Below are 27,775 nucleotides of genomic sequence, written 5' to 3'. Positions count from 1 at the left end.
AGAAGATCAAAAAAGCAGAATTGTGAACCTTTATTTCTGTTCTCCAAGGCATGAGTAATGCTTTGAACATTCAAAAAGATAATTAAATAAATTTTTGCGCTAGCGGCTAAGACCCTATAAGCGTGACGCTAGTCGAGGGGTGTCTTGCAGCCTATTTAGGCAGCTAGCAAAAGGATGTGTAGGATAGGGCAGAGCTCAGAGAAAAATCAAGGAAATTGATGAATAATTATCAGAATAAGATTAGAATACATATGAAAAAAGATTCACAAGAGATCAAACCCCCCTTAGCACTAGCAAACGGTCATAATGGAACCCTAAAAAGTTCTACTGTTTTACTTAGATGCATTAGTTGGACTGTGACTTGAACCATCTTTTTGAGCTTCTGATCTACACCTATCAGCTCCTCCCCTCCTTTCTTTCCAGCGGATGTTTTTCACCAGCCTCCTTGTGGCTCGATTCTATCAATCTTAAACCTCCGACGTTATCTTATTCTAGGCCTTGGTTCTTGGTGCTTATTCTCCGTGAAGCTCAAGCAAAGCGCTATTTCTTATCCTCTCTCCTCTCTCCTTCTAAGTGTCTCTAAGAGTGATCGCCTCGCCCTCCACCAACACTTTGCTCTAATTCCGATATACACCATGTACTCCTGCGCAAACTATTCTCGCGGATGCCGAGGCCGCGTCAACAGACAAGGAACAAAGTGCACTGACTGTATTGTATGTTTCTCTAGTCACCTCATTTCACTTACGGCTCAAGAGAAAAAAACAGAAGCAAAAAGAAACTCAGAACTAACCCTTACCAGTCTCTGAACTTACGCCGTGCAGTATTTGCTTCAAAATTCGCCCAACCACGCAAACACAAGTGCATACTGTCCCCAGAGCTCTTCGATAAATCCTCAAGCAAGCCTGAATCCCTACTTTAATGAGTAGGAACCACTCGGGGACGGTCCGGAGATTCGCCCAGCTTGTCGCTAGTTTGCGTCCTGCCGGCTAGGACTGAATTTTATGATCGGCCACTTCCTCTGTTCTTTTTTTGCTCCAAATTTCGTGTTTACCGCTCCAAATCATTCTATGCATCACCGAGATCTTTCTTATCGTATCCGGCCGTTCGATTTTGCCTTGATCTCGCAATTCCAATTCTTCATATCTCTTTATCTTGTTCCATTGAACTTTCACGCGTAGGCTGGGCCGATATGTGATGTGCGAATGTCCTCGAATCTCGAATCTGAGATCCCAGGATGCGTGATTGTGGAAAATTTCCCTGTCTCTCGCTCTCTCACGCTCTCTCACGCTCATTTTTAGGAAGCTAGGACTTTTACTTTTCATCTTACATAGAACAAAGATCGCATTTTCTACAACTACCTACGAGCAGATCTGCCACTGGAGGGCAGTGGCGCAGATTGACTGGGCTCTTTCGACTCAAGTTTATCGGTGATCAGATCAGCCTCTTCTTTTCTGTACCCATTTACGTGCTTCAAATCTCTACTTTTGGTTCTGACTTTAAGCCCTGGGTTTGGTTTCATGTGGCTCTTGTTCATCCGATGTAAACTTTTCTTTTGCATTGTTATGCCATACTCCCCTTTGCCCCTTCTTGAGCTTACTATCACATGGCCATTCCCCTAGTACTATATATTTATATATGGCATTGAGATTTTTATGCCATTGCTTCTACTCTTGCTTTGTAATTCAAACCGATAGCCAATCATCCCCGACGGGACTGAGTCTCCAATTTATCTCGAAATTAAGAAACTCGATTCACTACTAACCCCTGTTATTCATTAGAGGCTAGACTGCTAGACACTTCATGAGGGTAGCTATGAAGATATTGGCATGTAACTATTCCCTGTGACAGATAGCGAGATAATTGTATGGTGTGTAGATCTATGACAGACAGGTTGAGCAATATTGTTATGAGTCAAGGAATGATTGATTGATCATGATTTTGATGAAACTCAAGAGGCTATACATATAACGTGTAGTCCAAGTTGATTGAAAATGGGTTCATATAGGAAGTGCGAGGAATTATATCCCTGTTCAGGTCACTTTCCACGGAACAACTGACCGCCCGTTGACATTACTATGGGCAGAATCACATTCTTAATTTTCATACAATGGGCCAGACTGAAACCTCATTGCATGTGTTTGTACCAAATTCTGGGGGTGGGGTGAGAAGAGATGAATGATGAGACGGAATATCACAGGTCTGGGAGACATATTGCAATAGGAAATAGGGCCTGGAGGCCTTGGACATTACAAGCCCCCTTTCTCTACTCGTTGGCTATATTTTATCTCCTTTTCTTTATCACCCTCGAAGCTCTTCGTCAATATTCGGAACGCAACAATGGTCTTATCATTTACAAGACTGTCGCTGAAATGCCGACAATCATCTCGGTGGCCTATATCTATGTACCAGTCTCTTTGGCCGTTTTGGCAGTGACTCTGTGGAAGTTCTTTATATCCGATGCCCTTCGATTGGAATCGTATTTTCAATTGGCCAGATCAGAGGGAGTGCCTGCAACAATCCTTTTCACCAACTATAGCTTCTGCTACGGCGTCATGGCTCCCTTGGTCGCAGCTCGCAATCGCCACTGGCTTATTCTATCTGTCTCCAGTCTGTCCATCGTTTTCAGTGCTTTGCTCCCTTCCCTGCTTTCAGGGCTGGTGGTGTTGACCGAAGCTTCTTTGAATCAAACAAAAACAGTATCCACCTGGCCCAAATTGCTCGAGGAAGGTACGCAGAAAAACTGGTTTGTCGCCGAGGCTCGTCGTTACACCAATGCTCCAGTAATGACAACCGCCGATGACTTTTTCCTACTCCGATCCTCTGAATACGCCACGGCATCGGTATTAATGCCGCTTGACGAAAATGAAACTTCGATCTTATCATTGAATCAGACGGTGTATTGGGGCGAACTGACCTGTCAGGACGCGGCGCTTGACAGTATCACTTTGGAGAGACGTCTTTCCACCGATATAGAAAAGGAGCTTGATAGCGGCAGCCTTCAAATGCGGGGCACAACGAGTTTCGAGTTCCCTTCAAGTGGTAATGACCATCCTTGCCGTGTCGACTTCACCCTAAACATCACCACTCCCGCCTATAGCAGCTCTTCCCAAGTGCGATACTGGGAGCCGATTCGTCCCCAGTCTGCTGTCGGTAATGACTCAGCGTTTCAGACCACCGACTGTGAACGTTACGCGTTGGTTGGCCTGCTCATTGACATCAATGAAGATGCTGAAAAAGCCACTGATCATGTTTCCAATGCGACTGCATTTGCCTGCACTGCGACTTACCGCTTGGCCGAGGCCGAGCTCAGTATTGACGTCAATACCTCGATTGTTGAAGCCAGGATTGATTCCTCCAGCCAGAGAGATCTGCGGGAGATGGAGTTTTCCAGTTCAGGCTTCCAGAACCTACTCTACCACGAAAGTCGTGGACCCATAAATTCGGCATCTCAAGTATTGGAGGATGTGACGAACGTTTCCGTTAGTCCCAGATCGTTGTTTTCTTCTGGGCTTAATCTGGGTCTGGTTCCAGAGAGCTTTTCTGCTCGGACTGGTGTTCCTGAATATCAGAATGCAATCATGCAATTTTGGAAGTCTAGATTCATCATCACGATCAACAAGTTCTTCGACACGGCTGCGGCTGCGACACCGCTGAAAGCCAGCCAAGTCACGGTTGTCGTGGCTCTCGACGTCCTATCAACGCCCGCTATCATGGCGGAGATTTTGCTCGTCACTACTGCTATAGTACTAATGTCGCTTGCAGCTGTTTATCCGCGTCGTGCAAATTTTCTTCGGAGCGACCCTGGATCAATAGCAGCCCAGTGCGCACTCATTGCAGATCTGTTCACTGCGGATAATCCTTTAACTCAATCCAGTGAAAAGTTCAGTAAAGCCACCTCCCGGCAACTTCTTCTATGGGCTAGAAATTTCCGATGCGAATGGACAGATCTCTCAAGCGACAAAAAGATTGATATTGTTCCAATTCCTTCCAATTCCTCCTTTGCGCTACCGTCTGCCCGGAGAAGCACAGATCGGAGACCCCATTTTGTCGTTCTCCCCTGGTTCCTTATGGAGTGTATATTGCTGATTGGGATCCTGGTCACGTATGGCTTTGCCCTGAATTTCACGTCCTTTCAGAATGTAGACACCGAGTCAAGTCAACAACTCGGGCTCATGATATTCTTACTATTTGGACCTACACTTATTGCCTCTTTGGTCAGCTCCCTGCTTGCATCGATTTTGCGAAATTTGAGCATCATTGAACCGTGGGGACGCCTTCAGAAGGGCAGGTCCCCGGTGGGAATGTCTTTGGCAATGAACTACGGATCACAGACCCCAATCACTGTTTTTTTCCGCAGTCTTTGCCGAGGGCCACTGCTGCTTACAGCTTTGTCTATCATTTGCACCTTGAGCTTATTGCTTAGCATCGTCAGCGGTGGAATGTTCGAGCCAGAAACAAAGCATTATCACACGCCAGCTACTGGACTGAGTTCCCAATATAATGGCACGCTGTTTCAACTTCCCAATCTTGACGTGCAATTCGATGGAAATGGCTTAGTGCTAAGCAGGATGAATCGAGTCACCCCAATTATCCCCTGGCAGTATGCGAATTACTCATTTCTCCCCTTGACCAACAGCAAACTGGGAGCTGACACAGCCCAGAATGTCAAATATGCGGCTGTCACGACTGGCATCGGCGCAAACCTGGACTGCCAACAAGCCCTATACAATCAGTCATGGATTGATCACGAGTCCGGGAAAATGAGTTGGAACTATACAAGCCCCTCTGGCCTCACCTGCACGATGGAAGCTCCAAACAGAAGAGTGGAAGATGGCTTACTCAAAAGATCCATTTCGTATCTCCAGCCAAGCGAGGAGTCTTCCGCGAGATCCAGGTGCGAAGCATCATTCTTAATCTTGGCTCGCTGGGAAACATTAGCATCTTCGCCCATGAATCAGCAAAATTCTCTAGCGCTGTACTGTGAGCCTTCTATGGCGAGTGAGGAGTTTGAAGTTGTTTTCGATCCACAGGGTATCATATCTTCCTATGAACCCAAAGCAGATTTAACTGCGCATGGTCAACAAGCGGCACACAATTTACCACAGGGTAGCCTGGCGCACTTCAACCGGGCAATCATGGCTTTTGGCAAAATTGATAATCCCCAATGGAATGTGTCGTTTTCCCACTATGACTGGTTAGGAATGCTGACTGAAGTCATCTACGACCGGCTCCATCCCAGTGCGCGGCCATCTTTTGACCCCGCAATGTTCCTACGGGCCGCTCAATCCACATATCAGCAGATATTCAGTACATACCTCACCCTTAACCGGGACATGTATTTTCGAAGGTATCCAGAATCGGCTGCGCCAGCCGTTGAAGGGACCGTGATTGCGAGCCTCTGGGGGCTGTTTCCCTCGATTCCCTCGATGGTCATCGCGCTGGTCCTTCTGTCACTAGATATTATGATGTTGACTGTTGTCTTTGCTACACGCTTCACCTATTTTCGCGCGCCCCGGATCCCCAAATCGATCGGGTCATTGATCCCATGGATTGCCGAAAGCGAAATGATCCCTGATTTTCGAGGAATGTCACGTATCGAGAAGAGCGAGTGGCAGGGTATTATGGAGCGCACGAACAAATTTTATCGATTTGCTCTAACTCGCTGTCCCGATGGTCACGAAAGGTGGCTACTTGACTACGAACATATAAGTATACAAGAGGATGGTAATGACCTGACCGAGATGCCTGATATCACCCCGGTCCGGACCCTTCATCGTGGCCAGTCTTTGCCAGCGCAGAGTATCCGGGATCTAGCGGTCACACCGCCGAACCAGCCACCATAGTCTATTCTAGCAACATTTCAATGCGCAGCGAGATTCGCAGTGAGGCGAGCAAAATACTCACAATTTTCTCTATCAATAATACAGCATATATCATTCGTGGAAGCCTATACTCCTTATTCGATTTGCACACAAGTTGCAAAATTGGAAGGAAAACAAGTACAAGGGGGCCAAGGATAGACATGCGTTATAAATTAACAATGAACAGCATGATATGACCAGCAATGTATGGGAAATCCGACTACCAAATGTGTTCAGATAACTCAAATCTTTCACCCTCAGCTGGTACAGTAGTCACCATTCTTCGTCCGATGGATGCGGATAGCAGTAATTTTATGTTATATAGGCGAGAGCCGTCGAGAGGCTAAGCAGAGGTCATGTACTTTTCGCTTAGCAGCAGCACTCGCAGCACTCAAAGCAGAGCAGACCGGCACAGCTGTTGTGGAGATTGCATCAGCATTGTAGCGCAGATACCGCGGGGAGGTTTAGGGATATAAGGAACTTACATTCCGCAACAGGCACCACCACCACCACGGAGTTCCATTTGTACGAATTCTTGGGATTTCTTAAGGCAGAAGTTAGCCTGCAGTGCCGTCAAACAAATTGGATATAATTATAGGGACACGAACGGCTTGTTCAATAACGACACGCTCGGTGGAAGGTGCAACGGGGCTGGTCGGCTGCTGCATCTCCAAGGTCATGGTATTTGGGTTCCAGGACCCTTCCTTGGGGTCCTTTTTGCTGTTAAGTTTAAACCAATTGAACATCTTGAAGGCTTTGGTTGCGAATTGGAAAGTTCGAAAAGGCTTGGGTGGATGGGACGAAGAGAGAGGGTCATATGGGACTGATTGTCCATGTCGGGATAGTGAAGAAAAATGCTTAGGGGCTTTAAAAATGGGTCTGACAAACACCCTATAGCAACGATAAGGGAGCAATAGCTAGCATACGACAACCGAGGTTCAGAAGTCCACCGGTGTAGATTCCAATGAGCAATTAGGTAGCGCAATTAATTCTGGAGACTGCCGTACACTAGTCATGTTCTACATGTCTCGACGAAATGACTGACTGAATACAAAAGAGTTAGCGGCAAGAAAACATATCGTCTATACCATTCCACCTTTGCAAGGACTTTCTCGCGCTAAATACGCGGGAAAACAGCAGTGAAGGTTCACTAGCTCAATGAAAACAAAACCAGACAGCCACCACAGAGTACTAACTTCAATGTGCCCCAGAGTTCTAGTAATAATGTACGAGCTGTTAACCTTGATTGAGACATAGTCCATAGTCCAAGTATTGCGTGTATTATTCTTGAAGCAAAGAAGTTATATTTGGTGCACCCAAAAAATGACTCTCTGAACGAGGAATCAATAGGTACCAAGGCTCTAGTTTCTCGTAAGTGATCCTTTAGGCTGACACTTTTAAAACTGCAAGTCACCACTTGTCTCTTCGTGGGCCCTGGGACCCACTTATATAAAATGTGTGTGCATATAAAGATAATATAGATGTGGGTCCCCGGCGGCGAAAGGCTCAATAAGAACAGTTCGATTTGCCAGCATCGGCTATGCCGAAAGGCGTTTACCTCGCAATGTTGGACTATTTAGTAATAGCTGCAAAGAATATAATGCCCACGCACTAGTTCGTCTATATGTATAGATTATGAGAATCATAAATGTCTGAGCCTGGATGGGTTGGGTCTACCTTCTTAGTATTAGATTCTTAATCCTAGCCATTGGTAAGCGAGGAGGAGCAATGTGCTCTTGATACACTGTATCCTTTTGTCAACAAATTTTCAAATCTCAGCTTTGCGCTGACCTGGTCGAGATCAAAAGAATGTCTGAAACGAACTCTGGTCACTGTCAAGTTGGTAGCTGCTTTAATAAGCTTGCCCAACAAAACCTCTTCCGTCACGTATATACCAAACAAGATAAGCCCAATCCACTTTTTCCCACTAAAAGTGTAAGATGTAACACTCTGGGTGCCAAGCCTGGAGCTTTTGTGAACTCATTTTAGGTGACAACCGGTTTGAAGATAAAGATGAGGATTACCGTACCGGGAAGTCGTGCCCTAATCAGGCTTTACCTCAAGCGGAAGGCTAAAGTTTCTAGCTATCCAGCTTGCACAGCATGAGGTGGAGCCATTAGTGAAAGGCTCCCATTACTCGCCCCTATCGATTATTCTATTTGGTATCATAGTCTACCCCGGTGTAGAGAAATTTTTCCAATTCTATACAGCCTGTAGAAATATTTATTGCTTAGTTGGAGGTCTACGCTGGAGGACTTCCGGCCGGCATGCTGATTCCTAGCTTGCACCGGATTAAACGAGCATACAATGTGATGAACTATTGTATTCAGGGCGGCAATTCACGAAATCAAGAACGAAGATCGTTGATTTCTGGAGAAAGGCCACCATAGTGCTATACATATAGCATCATGAGAGAGCATGGCAAATGGCCTCACGCAATGCAGGCAAGGACATCAAGGCATGAAGGCGTGAAGTTCTATCATGATAAACTCACCGTCACCGCTAAGGGTGATGACAGAGGAAACGGTTATCGAGAACAGAGAAGAGCACCAGAAAAGAAAGGCGCCCGTCGCCTCCTACAGGCACGGAGACTTAGGCAACGAAATTAGAAGATGATTTACATTGTAGATTATCACTTTGCAGCGGGCTCATCAAGCTCAATATAGACGGTCTCTCCGAGACAACACAAGAAGGAGAATTCTGGAGCCTAATACTTCTTAAGTGTTTTGATATCTATAAATCACATTCCATCCTGTATCCCCAACGGAATACAACAGCTTTACAAGCCCAAGACTGTCATTTTCACTGTTCAACTACTTGTTAGCATGCGGCCTACCCTGTTTCTAGGCTGGATAGCCGTTGCTGTCTATGCATATGGTGAGATTGTAACCCTCCGGCCTCAATGGCCTTTATATTGACCTCTTCTGACATCTGACTATTGGTGGGTTAGAGCCCGACAACAACCATCCGACGATCAAACCAGAGGCCCCAGACCTCATCAACCGCGCTCTCCCTAATGCCCCGGATGGCTATGCTCCGGCCAAGGTTGATTGTCCATCCCCGCGACCCAGTGTGCGCAGTGCCGCGAAGCTGTCTCCAAATGAGCAAGACTGGCTCAAGCTGCGACAGAAGACGACTCACCAAGCCATTAAAGACTTTTTCGGTCATGTGCATATAAACGATTTTGACTCAGCCGCCTATCTCGATAAATTCGGAAACAACCTTTCAAGTCTACCTACCATTGGTATTGCTGTTTCTGGTGGAGGCTATCGCGCTTTGATGAATGGTGCCGGAGCCCTGAAAGCATTTGATAGTCGCACCGAAAACTCTACTGTATCAGGTCAGCTTGGTGGTTTGCTCCAGTCGGCAACATACTTAGCGGGCCTCAGTGGGGGTGGCTGGCTGCTAGGCTCGCTCTACATGAACAACTTCACCTCCGTCTCGTCTTTGCAAACCAACACTCTTGGGGCTCCATGGCAGTTCTCTAATTCTATACTGAAAGGACCAGATGACGGCACCGCTCTCTTATCGTCGGCAGTTCACTACTATAAAGAAATATCAGAAGCTGTGGCAGCAAAGGGAAAAACTGGTTTCCCAACTACCTTTACAGATTTCTGGTGAGCGACATCCCTGAGCCTACGCTCTTCAACCGTGTCCGTCTGGCTAACGAGTTTCACTTTTTTTTCTGGGTCACAGGGGGCGCATGCTGTCATATCAGCTCATCCATGCTCCAGAGGGAGGCATTAACTACACTTGGAGTTCAATTGCAGCGACAGAACACTTTCAGCGAGCTGAGATGCCCATGCCGATTCTCATCGCAGACGGTCGCAACCCGGGAGAGCATGTTGTCGGAGGCAACGCAACTATTTACGAGTTCAACCCCTGGGAGTTTGGGTCCTTTGACCCTACCATCTTTGGCTTTGCTCCTCTGGAATACCTGGGCTCCAAATTTGAGAATGGCGTCGTGCCACCCAACGAAAAATGTGTCCGAGGGTACGACAACGCTGGCTTCGTGATGGGCACCTCGTCCAGTCTCTTCAACCAGTTCTTGCTCAATATCAACTCCACTGATCTCGGGGAAACAACCAAAGACATCGTTCGCAATCTTCTCGCCGACGTTGATGAGGAATCGACAGATATCGCCAACTACACCAATCCCTTCTACAAAGCAACGACCGCTGATTTCTACGCCCAGTATCCGTATCTCGCCGTCGTTGACGGAGGTGAAGACCTGCAAAACCTCCCTCTTCACCCCATGATTCAACCCGAACGAAAGGTAGACGTCATCTTCGCCGTTGACTCATCTGCCGATACCAACAACTGGCCTGACGGTACCTCCCTTGTGGCGACCTACGAACGCAGCCTGGAGGGCAGAATCAACAACGGCACCGGCTTCGCTGCCGTTCCAGACAGAAATACCTTCCTCAACCTGGGTCTCAATAATCGGCCAACTTTCTTTGGCTGCGATGCCTCCAACTTTACTGGCACTCAATCCCATTCGCCACTCATTGTGTACATTCCCAACTCACCATACGTGGTATCTTCCAACGTCTCGACGTTTGACATGAGCTACAATAATACACAGCGAGACGCAATAATTCTTAACGGTTATAATGTTGCCACGATGGGTAACGGGAGCCGGGACTCGGAGTGGTCAACTTGTGTCGGCTGTGCTGTTTTAAGCCGCTCACTGGAGCGTACAAACACCACCATACCAGCTGCTTGCAATCAATGCTTTCAGCGCTATTGTTGGAATGGGACAATTGACAGTCGAACGCCAGCCACTTACGAGCCGGAGCTGTTTCTGGCACCAATTAGGCTGACTGGCGCAGCAGGGCTGGCAGTTGTCTCTCCCAGTTGGTGCCATACAACTCTGCTATTAGCTTTGTTAGTGTTTTTGGTGATCTAGCTGCAGCAATGAGCGGAATCTCGATCTTGTGGAGGGCATTTTGAGAATGTAGGGACCGGGGACAACGACGACGACGGCTTAACAGGCCTCACGGCCATGGAAACTGGCATGGAAGCCGACGGGTATTGATCATTATGTTCACAAAAATACTGCACTCATCAAGAGAATTCGGAATTGTTGATCACCATGCAAATCGGTCGGTTAAATCTCGGTCGCACAAATCTCACTATAGCTAGAAAGCAGAGCAGATTGCGCAGGGAGTCTCAGTATGAAGGAAGGCAGTGGGCGGAAGCAAATTATGAGGAAGAGAAAAGGGGTGGTCTAAGGTGCACTCCAAGCATTCATTTTTACTGCATTAGCAACATTTTTCTTTGTTTGAGTTGATGGTTTTCAGAAACCGACCTCTACTACTAGATAGACTCTACTTGATTGATTGACTATGTCTAATTGATATTTGGAGATAAAGAAAGCCGGTCAAATATGTACAGACACTATGATGCTTTGTTGGCCAGTTCATCAATCAGAGATTGAAATTATGACCCTTCATTCTCATTTAATTATCACGCTTAATCAGTGCAATGAAATGCAGTCAGCAACAACTTCATATTTTACGAGGGGGGCTCAATGACTCATCGATTTCTCAATTTCCATGCCAGGTTTGAGAGAGTGATCTTTCATTCTTTCAATATGTTGTCCCAAAAGCGATTCAACTATCAGAGGTCTTGTTGAAAACTACCCTTTCTCCTGACCCATCAGATTCCCCACTGGTCTTGCAGATTTGGAACGCCGGCTTGGTCCTTTAAGGGAAACACAATAGAAACATAGGTCATCGCCAGGTCCTCTAAGTCTCTGTGTATATACTGGGTGTCTACTGATTTCTTCTTTTCGACGGAAAGTTCATCTTGAGAGCCAAACGCTCTGGTTAAATCTGACCAGTTGCGGTCCTTAAGATAAACTGTAACAGTGTTAGCGCGCCAAATAGTTTTACACCGAAGTATTGGACGATCCGTAGTCGTTTTTAAGTTATACTTAAGTAAATAATCACCGAAGCTCTACAGGTATAAATACATGTTGTGGTGGCCGTTGGCCGCCAAGCTTATCAGCTTATCAGAGCACAGCCACTTATTATCAGTCTGAGATAGTTTCTTTCCTCTCTTTCTTATGAATTGAATCACTTTTCTGAAAATCTTCTTCGTGGCTATTCAACAACAAGTAATATTTTAAAGACTAAGAACTAAACTAAGTATAGACTGCGCCAAAACCCGCGGATGGGTGGAGATCCTCCACCCAAAACCCAACAGCATCTGCTCGTGGCATGACTAAGCTGTCAGCTGTGCCCGCCTATAACAGTAGTGCCATTATGATCCATTCAAATGGCCTCCTTTCACCATCTTTCCTACGCCGTAAATCAATGTGGAAAAAGAACAGAATGCTATTTGTACAGATGCTCTATAAAGAAAACATCAAGATAGAAACATGGACCAACAGAGTACCCCTCGCTAGCTCCTGAATAAATGATACAAGGTGACACGCTGATGCTTTGTTCAAAGCCAGCAAATGACAAAAAAGGAAATAATGTAGAAAGCAAGAGAACTCATTAGAGCACTGCCCTTTATAGGGCAATCTGTCCCTTCCAGGCAGCGTCAGACAATCCCAATGTATCCATCAAGTTCTGCCACCGGGGACCTCCGCGCTCCTTTCTGCGGAGGTATTTCAGCAGTTTTTGGCGCTTGTGGACGAGGACTAGCAAGTTGCGTTTGTTGTGCTTGTCCTTGTTTGCAGATTCGAGGTGGCGGGAGAGGTTCAGGATCTTCACTGTCAAGATCGCGGCTTGCACCTCAGCAGAGCCGGTATCGGGTCCAACACGCGGCGCGCGTGTCGGATGAATGGGAGCCGATGCATGGGCCACAGCTGATGGCTTTGGTGGAAGACTTGAATCTGTGTAGTGTCGACCGAACGTCTCAATGCACTTAGCAATGTTCAGGCGCACCCGGTCCTTGTTGTTTCCATTATCGAGGTTCACAATTCTGTTGATCGCTTCTTGCGCATTGCTGTGCTGGTTGTTGTGCGTTTCAATTGCCTCCTGTTCGGCTTGAGGATCGGCTGTGTTGCGATCGGGATTTTGGAGCGGTTCAGTCAGGTTCTTGGAGAAGCCCAGGGCGGCGTCCAACTCGTTGGACTTCAAGTAATGGTTAAGATCTTCGGTGATAGAAGACGAAACAAGCGGGTCGGTTTGTATCGCTGTCATTTCTCGGATAAAGGGTGTCGGTTTGCTCTTCACGGGGTCACCAAGCGAGGATTCCCGCTCCTCCGCAAGCACTTTTTGGCGGGACACATTGGCTGCCTTGCGCTGGCGCGCCTGAGCCATCATAAAGGGATCATGCTTTCTGCGCACTTGAGCCTTGCTAGACACGGCCCTGATGGAGGAGTAAAACGCATTGGACAACGGACCGGGGACAGATCCTAGACGATCGTTGGTTAGCACGGTAATAATCAACCATTTCTGGGATTGAATGCTGTACTGGTCAATGCCTTCAGGGAAGACTGGACTGAGAAGCGCGGAGGCATGGTTGTCGTAACTAGCGAGTGAGTGCTTCGATAGCAACAACTTCTTTTCCATAACTCAACCTTTCACCGGGAAATCTTGTCGCCGGAAGCCAGACACGCTAAAACACTTTTGGTAATATTTTGCCTCAGGCATAAACTTCCCCAACCACAGTCTCAACTACAGTTATACAAGTAATCTGCTATGACTCTGGGGCTTATACTGCGTCTAACAAATAGGGGTGTGATAATACTGTATTGCCTTGAAGCACTTCTATGCAGTGTGGTATCACAGTTACTAGAATCTACACACCCCCCAATAATCTTTATTATGTCCAAATCTAAGGCATGATGTACATTTCGAAAAGTACTATTTTACCCAGCAATCAATAAATGGGAATACAACTTGGCCTATAGTTCTCTGTCCATGAGAACGCAGGTCTTGAATTAGTCGACATGATACGGAGATGGAAATTTAAGTCAAGAGACAAAAGCCATGTAAAATTAGCTGAACAGATACAATCGAACGCATATCGGGACAATCCAGTTCTAATATCTGGTCCATAGTCGTTTCTCCATCGTCATAATCGTTCATATCGGCATATAATTCCTCGTTCCGTGTTGATCTATTGAGTAAGCATGCGGGCCTGGTTAGAATTGGCAATTTTCTGGACCAGGCACATAGCACATGACGCTGCTTCCTCTATTATTTTCTCTCTTCATATGTCTCGAAATTTCGTCTGGCTATCCGAAACTGTAGCTCTTAACCGTTGGGGCTGGCATGGAGTCTGATGATCTTCACCTGCCGCTGCTGCATGATTTTGAGTATGAGCGCTTGGGTGTTAGGGTCTCTCGCATTAATGGCTAGCTGGAGACTGACCTTCTCTGCTTGTTTGGCATTACAGTACAAATAAAATGTGTCCCTGCTGTAGACCGGAAGGCGGTAACGTAGAGAGCCCGTCAGAATCGTCAGAATCGTCAGAATGGGTTGGGGAAAGAATGAGTTCATTGGGCAAGCCAATGACCCCGGGTGAGAGGTAGATTCCGGGATGGCTGGGAGTGCTCAAAGACCAAGGGCCCGACCAAGCTCTTGGGCCTGGGCGCGAGGGGAAGGGGGGTAGTTGTATCGAACCAAATGGGTCCGGGTCGAGGCTCAGCTGTTTTGGGGTCCTTAAACTCCTGCGCTGCCAATATTGCACTAGCGGACCCATTTTCAAAGGCTCGCCTTTTTCGTTGGAAGCCTAGGGCGGGGAAACACTTATGTTTCTGGCCAAAATCGATGGGCCAACTAGAAGTTGTTCATTGTTATTATCGTTTGAGGTTTCTTCGGCACTAGTCATCTTGTGATCAGCATAAGGAACAAAGATGTTCTCGGCACAGGATATTCTAAAGACATTGAGGAAAGCATGGGGCTGATTGTGATACGGAACCAAAGGAATTGCCGGGATTACTGGGGTAGGGAGACCTTCTGATGGTCGGTACTTCTCTCAGACTGATTATGGTTTGATCAGTAGAGAGACCTTCATTGCTCTGTGGTAAGAGCCCAACGAGCCAAGGTAAGACACGGGACCGAGCCGAAGGCACATTAGAAGTTCATCGCGAAATGACGCGATCACAAGGTGGTTGTGATAGAGCTTGCGCTTTCGATTGGCCATGGACTCCATAAGGGCCATCGAAGAACTCATCAGCATCTTCAGGTCAAAGCAGCCAGGGTATTCCTTTTCCAATGACCTGATGATACCCGTCAGTTCCGCTTCACTTCATCAGTATATAAAATGTAAAATGTACATTTTGAGCAGGCAAGGCAAGCAGCTCGAGGGGTTCCTTTGACTCCTGCTCACGGTAACCACAGATGAGCCGTCTAAAAAATCAGTTTCTATCCCAAATTCACTTATCTTATTATTCTGTCAGGTAATTTCACCTTAAATGAACTCACATGGTTAGCTTATTTGACAACCTCATAATTGACAATTCCGGGCACTTACAACAGAGACAATGAGGGAAGTGGCATGTGAAAACAAATGGATATATTTCTTTCAACTGGTTGGTACTTGCACATAATATGCACCAAAGCGTAGTCCCTGCTTAGGGTAATACATATACGAGCAGATCTAACCAGCGCACGCATCTAGAACATTTAGTGTAGATCCAGTCACTTCTGCAGTTCCTCTTATTGCCTCCTTGCTAAATTCATGAGTCCATGACTTTAGCGTACATGACAGTAGAACTGGGCCGTTAACAAATAAGGTCATGGTTCAGTATTGTCTTCTGCACTAAATTCTGATTTAGTACGCCTTAGGCTCGGTATATTCGCAATTTAATTGCGAATTTTGTTGTAGTGTAAGACTTTGTGCTTGATCGAGGACTGTGCAGCTTACGCTATTGATGTAGGGACCGAATTTCTCTAAGAATGAGCATCTAGTGCAGTCAACCATCTTTGGTTAAAGAAGCTTATCTTGGCAGACAATTTAAGAGTTAAATGAATGTAAGGGGATAGATCGAAAGATGCTTCTGATATTGAGATCTTTTAATACTATTACTTCTCATCAGGGACGATAAATGTTGAATTTGCTACTTTTTCTTGCAACTAGAGAAGATTATTTGACAAATAATTGCTTGTTTGGCCTATGCGTAGCATGTACGACTCTGAGTTCATGGATGAGGATGACTTGATAACGCTCCTTTGTATGCATTTGTGGAAATTCTGCTGAGGCAAGAGATATCAACTTGGAACTCACTATTTATGACAACTAAATCCTGGAGCAATCTACTTTCAATCTTCCATTACCTGTCCTTTCCAGTGAGTGTTGTAAGATTGGATTGAAGTATAAAAATGGGTCCACGGAAGGCCTCCGGGTGGGTCCAAGCACTTTTGTCACACTGCACTTATGGTCTAAACGGTTTGCCGTGTCTATGTCACGTGCTTGTTATGTAATATTTCCAGCCCTAGCCCTAGCGCACGCAAGCGAAATTCTCCCGAATCGCGGGATTGCAACAATTTTGCGGCTTGGCTTTGATCTTTTTACCTCCATCACCACGACAAGAGCCAGACGATTGATCTTTCACCTCGTCAATCCATCAATCGCCCGACATGGCCCCTTCCCAGCTCCCCCCGGTTTTCAACCCTACCGCGCAGGACATTGAGATGCTCCTTGCCGCTCAGTGCCACCTTGGTTCTAAGAACCTTCAGGTGCACATGGAGCCTTACCTCTGGAAGCTCCGCGCCGATGGTGTCAACGTCCTGAACATTGGCAAGACCTGGTATGCGAGACTTGGAAATTAACTTGATTTCTGGGGAATTGGTGTCTAATCCGTATTACAGGGAGAAGATCGTCCTGGCCGCCCGTATCATCGCCGCCATCGACAACCCCGCTGATGTTTGTGTCGTCTCCGCTCGTCCTTACGGCCAGCGCGCTGTCCTGAAGTTCGCCCACCACACCGGTGCCACCGCCATTGCCGGTCGCTTCACCCCCGGTAACTTCACCAACTACATCACTCGCTCCTTCAAGGAGCCCCGTCTGATCATCGTGACCGACCCCCGTACCGATGCCCAGGCTATTAAGGAGGCTTCCTACGTCAACATCCCCGTCATTGCCCTCTGTGACACTGACTCCCCCACCGACTTCGTCGATGTTGCCATCCCCACCAACAACAAGGGTCGTCACGCCATCGGCCTTGTCTGGTGGATGCTTGCCCGTGAGGTCCTCCGCCTCCGTGGTACCCTTGCTACCCGCGAGACTGAGTGGGACAGCGTTGTTGACCTCTACTTCTACCGCGACCCCGAGGCCGAGGAGAACAAGGAGATCGCCGATGAGGCCAAGGTCCCCGGTGCTGATGAGATCGGTGCCGGTGCCGTCGAGTCCGGCTTCGCTGGTGAGAACTGGGATGCCTCCGCCCCCGGTGCTGGTAACCCCGGCACTGCCTTCGCTGCTGCCTCCGCTGCCACCGCTGCTGGTGCTGCCAGCTGGGAGGCTGAGGGTGCCGACTGGGCCGCCAGCTCTGCTCCCCAGACCACCGAGTGGGCTGACGCTACCCCCGCCGCTGGTGAGGCCAAGTGGTAGATTGCTTCGTGGTGACGAGGATATTCGTTGAAAGGGGGGAAGTTACGCAGAAATCGAAGAAGGGCTCTTGTGTTTTCTTTTTTACACCATCTACCATTTCACAACGATGGATTCCAATCTCCCGCAAATTCCCTTGACATGTCTATCCTAGTCTCTGTGCGCAATGTGCTAAAAAAACCAAAAGAAACTGAAAACAGCAAAAGAAAACGAGCTTTCACCGGGAACCTTCAATCTTTTGCCTCAGTGGTGTCTCAAACCAGCACTTTTTTTATATTTTCATGTCTTGCATCGGGGAGGAATTGTCATGCCAATCATTGACTGGTGCTTATGAGGGAAAGAGATCCAGTTGCTTTTTTTTACGAAGCTTCTGGGGGAAAGCCCTGTGCTGTCAATTCACAAGGTGGACTTAATCGTTACCTTGGTTTCTCCCTGTTGTGTTCTAGTAATCCGAAAAGGTTGTGCTTGGTATCATGTCCAGTAGTCTCCGTAGCGTAAGCGTATACATACCTTTGGGATGTAGATTCGGCATGATTTTACCCTGAACCTTCGGAGAGTCACTCAGGTCATCGTACTCTCTCTCAGTAGTGTGTTAACGTCACTTCTTGGGGAAACAGCAGGCTGCTCTCGAATAAGGTACGGGTGCTAGTTGAGATCTTCATGTCTAAATGGTGTGTACACGCCGGCACCCTCACACCACATGCCACGGTGTAGGTAACTACTGGTAGATTTCGACAATGTCACCGTTCTACGGTGTTTCTATCCTATTCTGGCGTTACTTTGAGATTATGAAATGTCAAGCATTGAGGTATCTATCTGGGTATATAGTCTGGACATGAGATACATGACCAGTGATTGCACAGCTACAGAATAACGCAAGTAGTACCAGCACTCTGGCCACCTTCCGCAGTGGTCGTCATCGCCGCGAGTCTGGCAAGATCTTCGAATGTCTCTGCAAGCAACTCGCCCGTGACAGCCGAACATTCAGCATATCGATCACAACGAAGCTCCTGGGCAATACGATAGGCCTATAATATCGGTCAGTTATGCTCCATAGTCAAAGCTCGGTGTGATCATTTACCTCTTGTGGATATATGATGCCTTCGCCTTCTCTTCGTAGATCCCTCTTCAGACCTAACAGCATCACCGGCAATCGCTCGCCATCGCCATACTGGAAGTATCGGGTAATATCATTCCGCCACTATAAAAGGGTGCCGATGTCAGCATGGAAACTTCCTTGGGATGTAATGATGATGATAGTACCGCTGTTAGTCCATCTAGCGTGTTTCGGTTGGAAATATCATATGCCAAAACAACCACGTCGGGTCGCAGACTAGACCAATGCTGGTTTGGATTTGCTGTATCGTAAAGCTCTAAAGTGAATTTTCTTCTTGAGAACCGAATATCGTAAATGAACGGCTGGTCTTCATCTCGTAATGGCACGATGGTGTGAAGAGCACTACCAGGTTGTGCGGATAGAGATGACCTTCCACTCTTGAGGCGACTACATCTCATTAGCCGGTGTAAATTGCCAGAAGGTTTTCATGTTCATGAATAGTTCCAACTTCCGGCGATTGGGCATCCACGCAAGAATTGACGGGCAGTTAGGGGACAGAAACTCATGTGCACTCACGCCAGTAAGGTCGATTTACCACATCCTGAATCTCCAAGTAGTAGTAACGAGACTGATCTGTCGCTATCTGGAACAATATTGGCTTCCGCCATGCTGGAATTGTGGATTCGACTTATCCGTGGTTTTCTCAACCGCTGGTCAATTATCCAAGTATCCTTAGGCTTGTCAAATTTTGATATATCGCCAAGTATATAATCTGGTCGATGCTGCTGGTATTTTTGTTTGATAATTCGTGCAAGTACCGACTAACAGACAGGCATGCCGTGCCACGTCGTCAATGGTGAAGGCGATAAGGTTCTCGGTTCGGCCAAGATCTATACCAAGATATATATCGCTTTCAATATTTCAGGCACCATGCGAGTTCACTATCATTAAGATGTAAGAGGGCCTAGCTGCTCTAATTCACTCAGATTTTAGATATCGCTGGATTTATTATAGACCAAAACCTCACCAAAACCTCAAGATACACCATAAAACCACATATTGAACTAACAACGTGGAACAATTACACTACAATACAGACAACCAACTCATAAAATACGTAAAATACAGGTCCGCGGACTTTTTCAATTTCGACTGGTCTCCAAATTTGACACCCACACCGAATTCAAACCCCACCTGTTTGCATGAAGTGGTATGTGGAAGCCACCAGCAAGGCTCTTTTCACTGAGTTGCAACCTACGAGTCTTCATACAAACAAGACACCTGTGCCAGTCCCGCACCCCAACACCGCAAACAATGGAGGGTCCCAAGGACCGGCCCGATTACTCGACCTGGAACCACTCGAGTTTGATCGCTCGCATTACAGACCTCGAGCGCCAGCTTCACTCCCACACAACGGAATACACAGCGCCGACCGAAACCCTGTCGCACCAGACACCGCAACCTTCTGCGCCCATCTCTGATGGCCACGAACCTGGGATTCCACTTCCTGACTCTGCTCAAAACCCGAAGAAGCGCCCACACTCCCCTCCCGAAGGCGACATCACTAAATTGCCTGCGCCGGCGCGATCAGTCAAGAATAATACACCGGCTAAAGTTGAGCGTGCTTTTGACCCCACCAAATACTCGACGCGCTACATTGCGCTCAAGTTTGCATACCTGGGCCAGCAATACAATGGTCTCGAGCACACCAATGGCAATACAACCCCGCTGCCTACGATCGAGGAGATCATGTGGAAGGCCTTGCGCCGTACTCGGCTCATCTTCCCCCAGACTACCTCGGACCTGGAGCCGACTGAGCGCGGTGAGCGGGTCCCTTTGCGCCCTTACCACCTTTACTGGGATGGATGTGAATACTCGAAAGCAGGACGCACGGACAAGGGAGTAAGTGCCTTCGGGCAAGTTATTGGTTTGAGAGTTCGCAGTCAAAGGCCTAACCCCAGGGCCCCCGTTGAAGGCGAGGATGAAATGCAGATTGACTCGGAATCTACTGAAAAGGAGTGGGACGACGTCGCGGATGAGATCAACTACGTAGCTGTTTTGAACAGAGTGCTTCCAGAAGATATTCGAGTGCTGGCATGGTGTCCTAACCCGCCACCTGGATTTGATGCCCGCTTCTCTTGTCGCGAACGCCGGTACAGGTACTTCTTCACCAACCCCGCAATGTCACCAACTCCGGGACCCGCTGGTTTCGAGAATCGTGCACAAAACGGAAAAGGTCCGCAGGCCGAGTTTCGCGAGGGCTGGCTCGATATCGAGGCCATGCGCGAGGCTGCCAAGCATTTCGAGGGAGTTCATGATTTCCGGAACTTCTGCAAGCTGGATTCAATGAAGCAGATTGATAACTTCGAGCGCATCATCCATCACTCCTCCATCGAAGCCGTCAACCCTAAGACCAACCCACTGGGCTATGTTGGCAAAGCTGGCTACCAGGCCAAAGAGGACTCTATTCCGGAGCCGGACTTGACAACCCCCGACACTGTGTCTCAAAGCACTCCTCAGGTGTATTCGTTCAATCTCCACGGATCTGCCTTTTTGTGGCACCAGGTGCGACACATGGTTGCGATTCTGTTCCTGGTCGGACAGGGACTAGAGTCCCCATCTATTGTCCCTGAATTGCTGGATATTTCCAAGAACCCATGCAAGCCGACTTACGCGATGGCTGATGATGCTCCTCTAGTTCTTGAAGACTGCATTTTCCCTGACATAGCCTCTGGTAGCCGCAAAGATGCCTTGAATTGGGTCTATGCTGGCGATCGGGTTAGCAATTCCAAGAACAGTGCCAAAGGCGATGCCAAGTTTGGGTTGCGAGGCACCGTTGAAACAATATGGACGGTTTGGAGACAGCGCAAGATCGATGAAATTCTCGCAGGTGCTTTGCTGGACTTGGCTGTCAATCAGGGTAACCAGAGCCCCGAGGACATGGACAGCAAATGGAAGACGGCGGGCTTCTCCAAGAGATCGAACAGAGGCTCCAAAATATGGTATGGTGGAAATGAAGCCGATGTTGGTGGAAATTATGTACCTGTCAACCGCAAGCCCAAGATGGAAAGCGTGGAGGTTCAAAATGCCAAAGGACTCAGGGCTAAACACCGAAGAATGGCAAGAATTGAGGCCGCAAAGGCGCCACAGGTATGAGTATCATTTTCCATAGACACTTGCCAATACAATATTGCCTCGGAGTCTCACCAGACAACCGATTCATGATACCGAGTCGTGTGGCGATCCCGAAACATCACGACTTTGCATTTGCATCGTAAAGACATCGTCTTGAGCCTCTCCAAACCTGCTCTAAGATATCTCGTTTGGGAAGCATATGCTTACCACCAAGTTAGCTTGAGTGTTAGAATGGGAAAACACCACGTACCGGGAAGACCACCAGGGCATCAGGCTCGCCTTCGACGATGACTGCCAAGTAAAAGCGGACCTCGAAGCCCTTGAAAGCTTCGTGGATGACAATGTCTTGGATTTGTGTGGTAGGAATGAATCTGGTCGCAGCGGAAGACAGATAAGTGGATGACGATGTTGAGGTCTGAATGCCGAATCCTCGAATGACCAAGAGCGATTCCTCTACCGAACTCGATCAGCCATGCACTGACTCAATTCCATTCTGTAATATTCAACTCACCGGTATAACCCCGTCTGAAAACGCCGTAGATCACTACTGCACTGACCACAGCGATTGCCAGCGGGTTGTATGAATCCACGAAGCGACACAGCTTGGACCCGAGCGCACTTGACCATACGGCTGACCAGCTTATTCTTCCGCTATCTCCTTTAAAGACAATATGTCTGAGAAGTGCGACGCCGACACTTACAACGCATGAGAACAAGACTGCACGCAGCAATATTTGGAGACCGAATAGAATTTTGGCTGGGGAACTTGACCGCTGGGGCGCATTGGATACTGTGAAGGAGACAGTCGTCGGAGAGGGACGTTGAACTTTGAGTCGACCGGGCATTGTGAGTTTGAAATCAAGCAAGTATGGAGAGACTGATTTTAATTGACAATTTGCATCATGGCGTCTATAGATGAAAGTACTAAAGGGTTGCAGGAGAAGTCCAGGAGCTCCAAACCATCGCACTAGTCCATTTCGGGTATAATGCCCCCACCCAGATTGGCAGCTGTATCTCACGTGCCGTGCTGCGGCGCAGCTTCTCCGTTGAGAATACATCTGGGCTGTCGGGCACCCAACACAACTTCCTATTTCATCCATTTACAACCATGGGTGATCGATCACGAAGCAGGTCTCCTTGCGCAAGAGATAGTGGCGACCGAGACCGCCCTAGAAATAATAGAGGAGGCTTTCGGTGGAAAGACAAAAGTCGCACCGACGATTCCCGCGGCGATGATCGCAGATTAGAACGAGGATACCGAGACCGACCACGATCCCCCCGACGTGACCGAGAGGGTGACCGCTACGGAGAAAAATCCAGAGAAAACCCCAGAGACAACCCCAGAGACAACCCCAGAGAAAAGCCGCGTGATGATCGCGATGCGCCGCGCGAAGACCGGGAAAAGAAAGTAAAGAAGGAAAAGAAAGAGAAGAAGCCGGTCGCTCCGCAATCCTCAGAACCTATGATTGTGGTCCATGTCAATGATCGTCTGGGTACTAAGGCTGCGATTCCTTGCCTCGCTTCGGACCCAATCAGTATGTCTTTTTATTTTACTTCTGATGACACCAATCCATACTAACCCCCCCGCAGAATTGTTTAAGGCGCAAGTGGCTGCTCGCATTGGTCGTGAACCTCACGAGATTCTCCTCAAGCGTCAGGGTGAACGACCATTCAAGGACCAACTTACACTGGAGGACTACGGCGTGAGCAACGGAGTTCAGCTTGATCTGTGAGCCTCAACCCCCCTTTCAGAATGGCACTGAGACCGTTATACTAACTATTCCATAGGGAGGTCGGAACAGGCGAATGATAGAAGTTCCCGGAGCGAACTGCACTCAGCGGGACATTTATGCCAAGCTCTTTTATGTTTTTTGTTGTTCTTTTCTTAGTATCATGGGAACCGGAGCGTGGGAGTCACGCATGAAAATGACCATTCTCTTTTTTGTTGTCTTTTTTTCTCTCACTTTCTGAGTCGATATTCCTTGTGATATTGAGCAGAAATCATGTATATCTATGGCAAAAAATGCGAAGATGTACAATTCAAGGGGACTGCTGACCATGTACTGTGGCCGTTTTCTGCGGGGCCTTGCGTCGTCACGACATGCGCTTTACCCGATACGGCTCAATTGACACCTGAGGCCTCGAAAGCAGGTCCGCTCCACTCCAAAGAGGCTTTTTTTCCATCGCGGGACTCACAGCTACGCTTTTTTTTTATGTCTGTTCGAAGTCTTGATCCTCGCTCCGCCATGAGGTAGCTGCTATCCTCTTCAATCTCAAGAAATTACATACTTCTTTTTCCCTTACTTGAACCCATACCTCGACGGGCTCACCGGTCAAGATCGCCCCAGATTTTCCTCCCCCTCAACCGAATCCCTCCAATCCTGATTTCCTCCACCGGATCGAGCGGTTTCGTTCTCAATCCCTTCTACTTCAACCCTGGCAACCGGTATACGTACAAAACAGAACACGATGGTTCGCAACCTTGTTGTCATCGGGGGTAATTCCCACCCTCAGTTGACTCAGAGCATTTGCAGTGTCCTCGGCATTCCTCCTGCAGAGGTTCTGCTCTCTAAATTTGCCGTTGGTGAGACCCGCGTCGAAGTTCAAGAGTCAGTCCGTGAGAAGGATGTCTACATCATTCAGTCCGGCGGTGGAAAAGTCAACGACCACCTGCTCGAGCTACTCATCACCATCTCCGCTTGCAAGACTGCCTCAGCACGCCGAGTCACCGCGGTCCTTCCTCTCTTCCCTTACTCCCGCCAAAGCGACATCCCTTACGACAAGGCTGGTGCCCCTCTGGTCAAGGCCACCGTGCCAGGCAAATCCTCCAATGGCTACACATTCGAGAGCACCCCTCCAACTCCGGGTCCCGGAAAGCCTGAAGGCCTCGGTCTGATGAATGGCATGGACAACCTCCAAAGGAGTCTTGCTAAGGCTCAGATTGAGGACAGCACCGGCAGTCCCGTGAAGCGGCGGGGAAATGGCCTGCCCCGCAGCGACACAACAGACTCCCTTAAGTCTCTGACCAATGCAGCCGATGATACCGCCAGCAATGCCTCCTCCAAGATCTCCTCCTTCCAGCCGCGACCCGGCTACAAGCAGTGGGTTGCGCAGGCCGGTACCCTCGTGGCAGACCTGCTCACCTGCGCTGGCGCCGATCACATCATCACCATGGATCTGCACGACCCGCAGTACCAGGGCTACTTTGATATCCCAGTTGACAACCTCTACGGCCGACCCCTTCTGAAGAGCTACATCCAGCGCAACATCCCCAATTACAAGCAGGCTGTCATTGTTAGCCCCGATGCCGGAGGCGCCAAGCGTGCTACGGCAATTGCGGACCAAATGGGTATAGAATTTGCTCTGATTCACAAGGTTGGTTTTTGAAAGTTTAAGATTACGCAGTCTCTAGTCCTAGTCTAACGGTTTTCTAGGAGCGCCGCCCCACTAAGATCACAGACCGCCAGAATGCGACCATGATGTTGGTCGGTGATGTTCGCGATCGCATAGCAATTCTGATTGACGATCTGGCGGATACCTCGAATACAATTACTCGCGCCGCCAAGTTGCTGAAGAAGGAGGGTGCATCTCAGGTTTACGCCCTGGTGACTCATGGAATCCTGAGTGGGGATGCCATCGACCGCATCAATGCTAGTGCTCTTGACAAGGTGGTTGTGACCAACAGCGTGGACCAGGTTGATCACCTGCGTCGCTGTCCTAAGCTCGAGGTCCTGGAAGTCGGCCACGTTTTCGGCGAGGTGAGTCTAATTCGCTCGATTCTTCGAGCATTATAGCTGACATATACCTCCCAGGCCATCCGCCGCGTGCACCACGGTGAAAGTATCAGTGTGCTCTTCCAGTATGACTGATTGCTGACACGATTTTCTTTTTTGTTCTCTGATATCCGAAAATTTCATCCTATTTCTCCAATACTCGACTCAAACCCCCCTTGTTATAGATTCAGGCTCACAGTAGACTTGGTACCCCGAAATTGTTTTTGGTATTCTGTGGTTTCTGCTACTATCGCTTGCTCTCCTTGGCTCTGGCTGGCTATTTCTGTTTTGTTACATTCTGTTAGATTATCCCTTGCCACACCCTTTGCCATCTGCACATATGAGCCAAATGTTGAGTCGAAATTGAAAATCTTGTTTTTCCAAATCTAATCGTGAGCAAGGGCCTTAGGCTAGTCTCTTCTGCTTGTATACGGAGTCCGCGGAGATGTAGGATTTGCCCGAGGTTGAGGTTGACCCATGTCTGGATTTTACACTCTTGGGCTCTGTATCCTTGTCCGTGAGTGCGATCCCTGCCTAGCGTATCACAGCGTTTGATTGGGCTACTGCAGCGAAGAGAAATTATGCTACAATGTTCGTTATACATATACCAAGTAATTGAATCTTTGGTGTGTTTTGTCCTCATTTATCACAAGCATAAGGCCAAGCACATGCTGAACGCCTTGTACATACGAATGAAAAAAACCAAGATATCCGAAATGAAAGATGACCGAGTTGCCCCGATCAGAAAAGAGGTTGATGCGCTCACGTTAAAGAACAGATTGGGTACTCGATACAACGGGAATCGGCTGGCAAGTACAGCAAGATACCAGCCAGAAAAGGGTAAATACAAAGAGGTAAGAGATGGAAAATCACGCGGTGCTTTAGAACTTAGAAGACGGATATGAAGTTTCCGATTCTCTCCTTTTGGTTCTGGGCAATGCATTCAGAGATCCAGGTCACGTTGCGGATTTCCTACGTCATGTTAGTTTCATGCTTCAAACCAAATCAGCTCTAGAGGACTGCCTACCTGTTCCTTCAGTTTCATCCAGCCATAGACTACCGCAGGCGTAAATTGACGGGTGAAAACCAGCTTTGACAAATCCATTTCTTTTTGATAAAAGAGATCCTCCAGACTCTTGCCATCTGCTGGACCACCGCCCATACCACCCAAGCCCCCGCTGCCTTGACTCAGGCCCACAGCATCGAAGAATGCCTTGTAATCACCCACAGCACTGACAGCGAGGGCCACGCCCTCGACATCCTCTGCACGGGACAGCATCAAGCTGCCTTCCGGGTAAAGCTTACCGAACTCGGGGTACAGCTTCCTCCGCTCAAGCTTGGAGAGCTCGGTGCCGAAGGAGTTGAGGGTGATGTTGATAGAACGGCGGTCAGCCTCGAACTGCAGGATCTCGGCCATGACCTCTTGCGTTGGTGACCCACTGAAATCGGGGTGCGTATTGATGAATTTGTAGAAATCTTCGAGGTAGTTCTTGTACAAGGTGTTTCGGACGATTTCGATATTCAGCTCATCCAGGTCCTGGTGGCTCAGACTGTCCTTGAAGTAGCCGGCCAGTGGGGTCTCGATCAGCACCGAGTTGTACAACTCTTCGATGTTTGTCGCAACACACAGCACAGGAAGTGTCTCGAACCATCCTAGCGGGTGACAGCGCTCCAAAAGTTCCCGAGTGTCTCGTTCGTGCAGAGTACCGGTGATCAACAGGGCGATGTTGTCGATCATGTATCCATATGTCATATATTCCAGGAACTTGGCAGATGAGCCTGTTGTTTGTGCAATGAGATACTTGAACTCCGAAACTAACTTATCGGTCATACGGCCGGCGAGGTCGGAGGTGGAGGGGTTGGGGGGAAGAGAGGCAAGGAAGTCGCCATATGAAGGTGCAAGCTGGAGCTTCACATCTATTGGGTAGATTGTTAGACGCCCCAAAAAATAGTATATCTACAATAGAGTCAATGGGATCAATAGAGCGTACCGTCGATTGTCTCGCATTGAGTGAGGTTGGAGTAATTCTGGCCGCTCAACAGGCTATTGCGATAGCCACGAACAATGCCCTCGACATATCTAGGAGAGTCAACAATCGCCTATTCAAAACTTATTGTCAATTAGATCACATACCCGCCGTTAACATTAAAAAATAGGCCCTCCATGGTGAAACGTGGAGAAGATGAATAGAGAAGCCCAGCTGTAGTAGCTCTATTCGGCCAGGGCCACGCACGGGCTTAGTCAGCCACAGCCACAGGCGCACCGCCACACCACCATGCTTTCGAACTTTTTTCTTCCTTCCGCCGTGCAAAATTTCTATCTAGTTCAACGACAACGGCGGCCGCCCAACCTACGCCTAATTTTTTATCTTTCGTTCCATCGGCTCGGTTTTTCGTTCATACTTATCCGATCTCTCTTTTCTGTTATTTTCGACCCT

General features: G+C 48.1%; 12 protein-coding genes across 12 annotated transcripts; 7 read left to right on the top strand and 5 right to left on the bottom strand.

Moving 5' to 3' along the window:
• Positions 1-635: 635 nt before the first annotated feature.
• N7529_009102 (uncharacterized protein) lies at positions 636-919 on the top strand (the record flags this gene model as incomplete). The annotated part of the gene is made up of 2 exons (XM_057244629.1): positions 636-713; positions 800-919. 2 exons carry the CDS (start codon positions 636-638, stop codon positions 917-919), a joined length of 198 nt encoding a protein of 65 aa, XP_057096167.1.
• A 1,450-nt stretch (positions 920-2,369) lies between these two features.
• Positions 2,370-5,843, top strand: N7529_009101 (DUF3433 domain-containing protein; the record flags this gene model as incomplete). Its single annotated transcript, XM_057244628.1, has 1 exon — positions 2,370-5,843. The coding sequence occupies one exon, from the start codon at positions 2,370-2,372 to the stop codon at positions 5,841-5,843; it is 3,474 nt and encodes a 1,157-aa protein (XP_057096166.1).
• Positions 5,844-6,178: 335 nt separating this feature from the next.
• N7529_009100 (uncharacterized protein) lies at positions 6,179-6,607 on the bottom strand (the record flags this gene model as incomplete). Its single annotated transcript, XM_057244627.1, has 3 exons — positions 6,179-6,276; positions 6,347-6,395; positions 6,470-6,607. 3 exons carry the CDS (start codon positions 6,605-6,607, stop codon positions 6,179-6,181), a joined length of 285 nt encoding a protein of 94 aa, XP_057096165.1.
• Positions 6,608-8,686: 2,079 nt separating this feature from the next.
• Positions 8,687-10,752, top strand: N7529_009099 (lysophospholipase 1; the record flags this gene model as incomplete). Its single annotated transcript, XM_057244626.1, has 3 exons — positions 8,687-8,738; positions 8,812-9,478; positions 9,558-10,752. Coding segments are annotated over 3 exons (1,914 nt in total), but the record flags the coding sequence as incomplete, so codon positions are not given.
• Positions 10,753-12,382: 1,630 nt separating this feature from the next.
• N7529_009098 (mitochondrial 37S ribosomal protein uS15m) lies at positions 12,383-13,390 on the bottom strand (the record flags this gene model as incomplete). Its single annotated transcript, XM_057244625.1, has 1 exon — positions 12,383-13,390. One exon carries the CDS (start codon positions 13,388-13,390, stop codon positions 12,383-12,385), a length of 1,008 nt encoding a protein of 335 aa, XP_057096163.1.
• A 3,015-nt stretch (positions 13,391-16,405) lies between these two features.
• rps0 (40S ribosomal protein uS2) lies at positions 16,406-17,375 on the top strand (the record flags this gene model as incomplete). The annotated part of the gene is made up of 2 exons (XM_057244624.1): positions 16,406-16,575; positions 16,637-17,375. 2 exons carry the CDS (start codon positions 16,406-16,408, stop codon positions 17,373-17,375), a joined length of 909 nt encoding a protein of 302 aa, XP_057096162.1.
• Positions 17,376-18,235: 860 nt separating this feature from the next.
• N7529_009096 (uncharacterized protein) lies at positions 18,236-19,097 on the bottom strand (the record flags this gene model as incomplete). The annotated part of the gene is made up of 4 exons (XM_057244623.1): positions 18,236-18,400; positions 18,454-18,573; positions 18,636-18,876; positions 19,006-19,097. 4 exons carry the CDS (start codon positions 19,095-19,097, stop codon positions 18,236-18,238), a joined length of 618 nt encoding a protein of 205 aa, XP_057096161.1.
• A 646-nt stretch (positions 19,098-19,743) lies between these two features.
• Positions 19,744-21,585, top strand: N7529_009095 (pseudouridine synthase DEG1; the record flags this gene model as incomplete). Its single annotated transcript, XM_057244622.1, has 1 exon — positions 19,744-21,585. One exon carries the CDS (start codon positions 19,744-19,746, stop codon positions 21,583-21,585), a length of 1,842 nt encoding a protein of 613 aa, XP_057096160.1.
• Positions 21,586-21,682: 97 nt separating this feature from the next.
• On the bottom strand, positions 21,683-22,409 carry N7529_009094 (PIG-H family GPI synthesis protein; the record flags this gene model as incomplete). The annotated part of the gene is made up of 3 exons (XM_057244621.1): positions 21,683-21,766; positions 21,815-22,017; positions 22,076-22,409. 3 exons carry the CDS (start codon positions 22,407-22,409, stop codon positions 21,683-21,685), a joined length of 621 nt encoding a protein of 206 aa, XP_057096159.1.
• Positions 22,410-22,672: 263 nt separating this feature from the next.
• On the top strand, positions 22,673-23,374 carry N7529_009093 (ubiquitin-like protein HUB1; the record flags this gene model as incomplete). The annotated part of the gene is made up of 3 exons (XM_057244620.1): positions 22,673-23,099; positions 23,155-23,293; positions 23,353-23,374. 3 exons carry the CDS (start codon positions 22,673-22,675, stop codon positions 23,372-23,374), a joined length of 588 nt encoding a protein of 195 aa, XP_057096158.1.
• Positions 23,375-24,033: 659 nt separating this feature from the next.
• Positions 24,034-25,433, top strand: N7529_009092 (ribose phosphate diphosphokinase subunit PRS5; the record flags this gene model as incomplete). The annotated part of the gene is made up of 3 exons (XM_057244619.1): positions 24,034-24,939; positions 24,999-25,322; positions 25,377-25,433. 3 exons carry the CDS (start codon positions 24,034-24,036, stop codon positions 25,431-25,433), a joined length of 1,287 nt encoding a protein of 428 aa, XP_057096157.1.
• A 792-nt stretch (positions 25,434-26,225) lies between these two features.
• Positions 26,226-27,503, bottom strand: N7529_009091 (H(+)-transporting V0 sector ATPase subunit d; the record flags this gene model as incomplete). Its single annotated transcript, XM_057244618.1, has 4 exons — positions 26,226-26,309; positions 26,365-27,254; positions 27,329-27,417; positions 27,472-27,503. The coding sequence occupies 4 exons, from the start codon at positions 27,501-27,503 to the stop codon at positions 26,226-26,228; spliced, it is 1,095 nt and encodes a 364-aa protein (XP_057096156.1).
• Between the last annotated feature and the right edge of the window lie 272 nt (positions 27,504-27,775).

Source organism: Penicillium soppii, assembly GCF_028829465.1.
Source record: "Penicillium soppii strain IBT 18220 chromosome Unknown utg000006l, whole genome shotgun sequence".
NCBI classification, from domain to species: domain Eukaryota; kingdom Fungi; phylum Ascomycota; class Eurotiomycetes; order Eurotiales; family Aspergillaceae; genus Penicillium; species Penicillium soppii.
The sequence above is the reverse complement of the archived record's forward strand: the minus strand, read 5'-3'. Positions and strand labels throughout refer to the sequence as shown.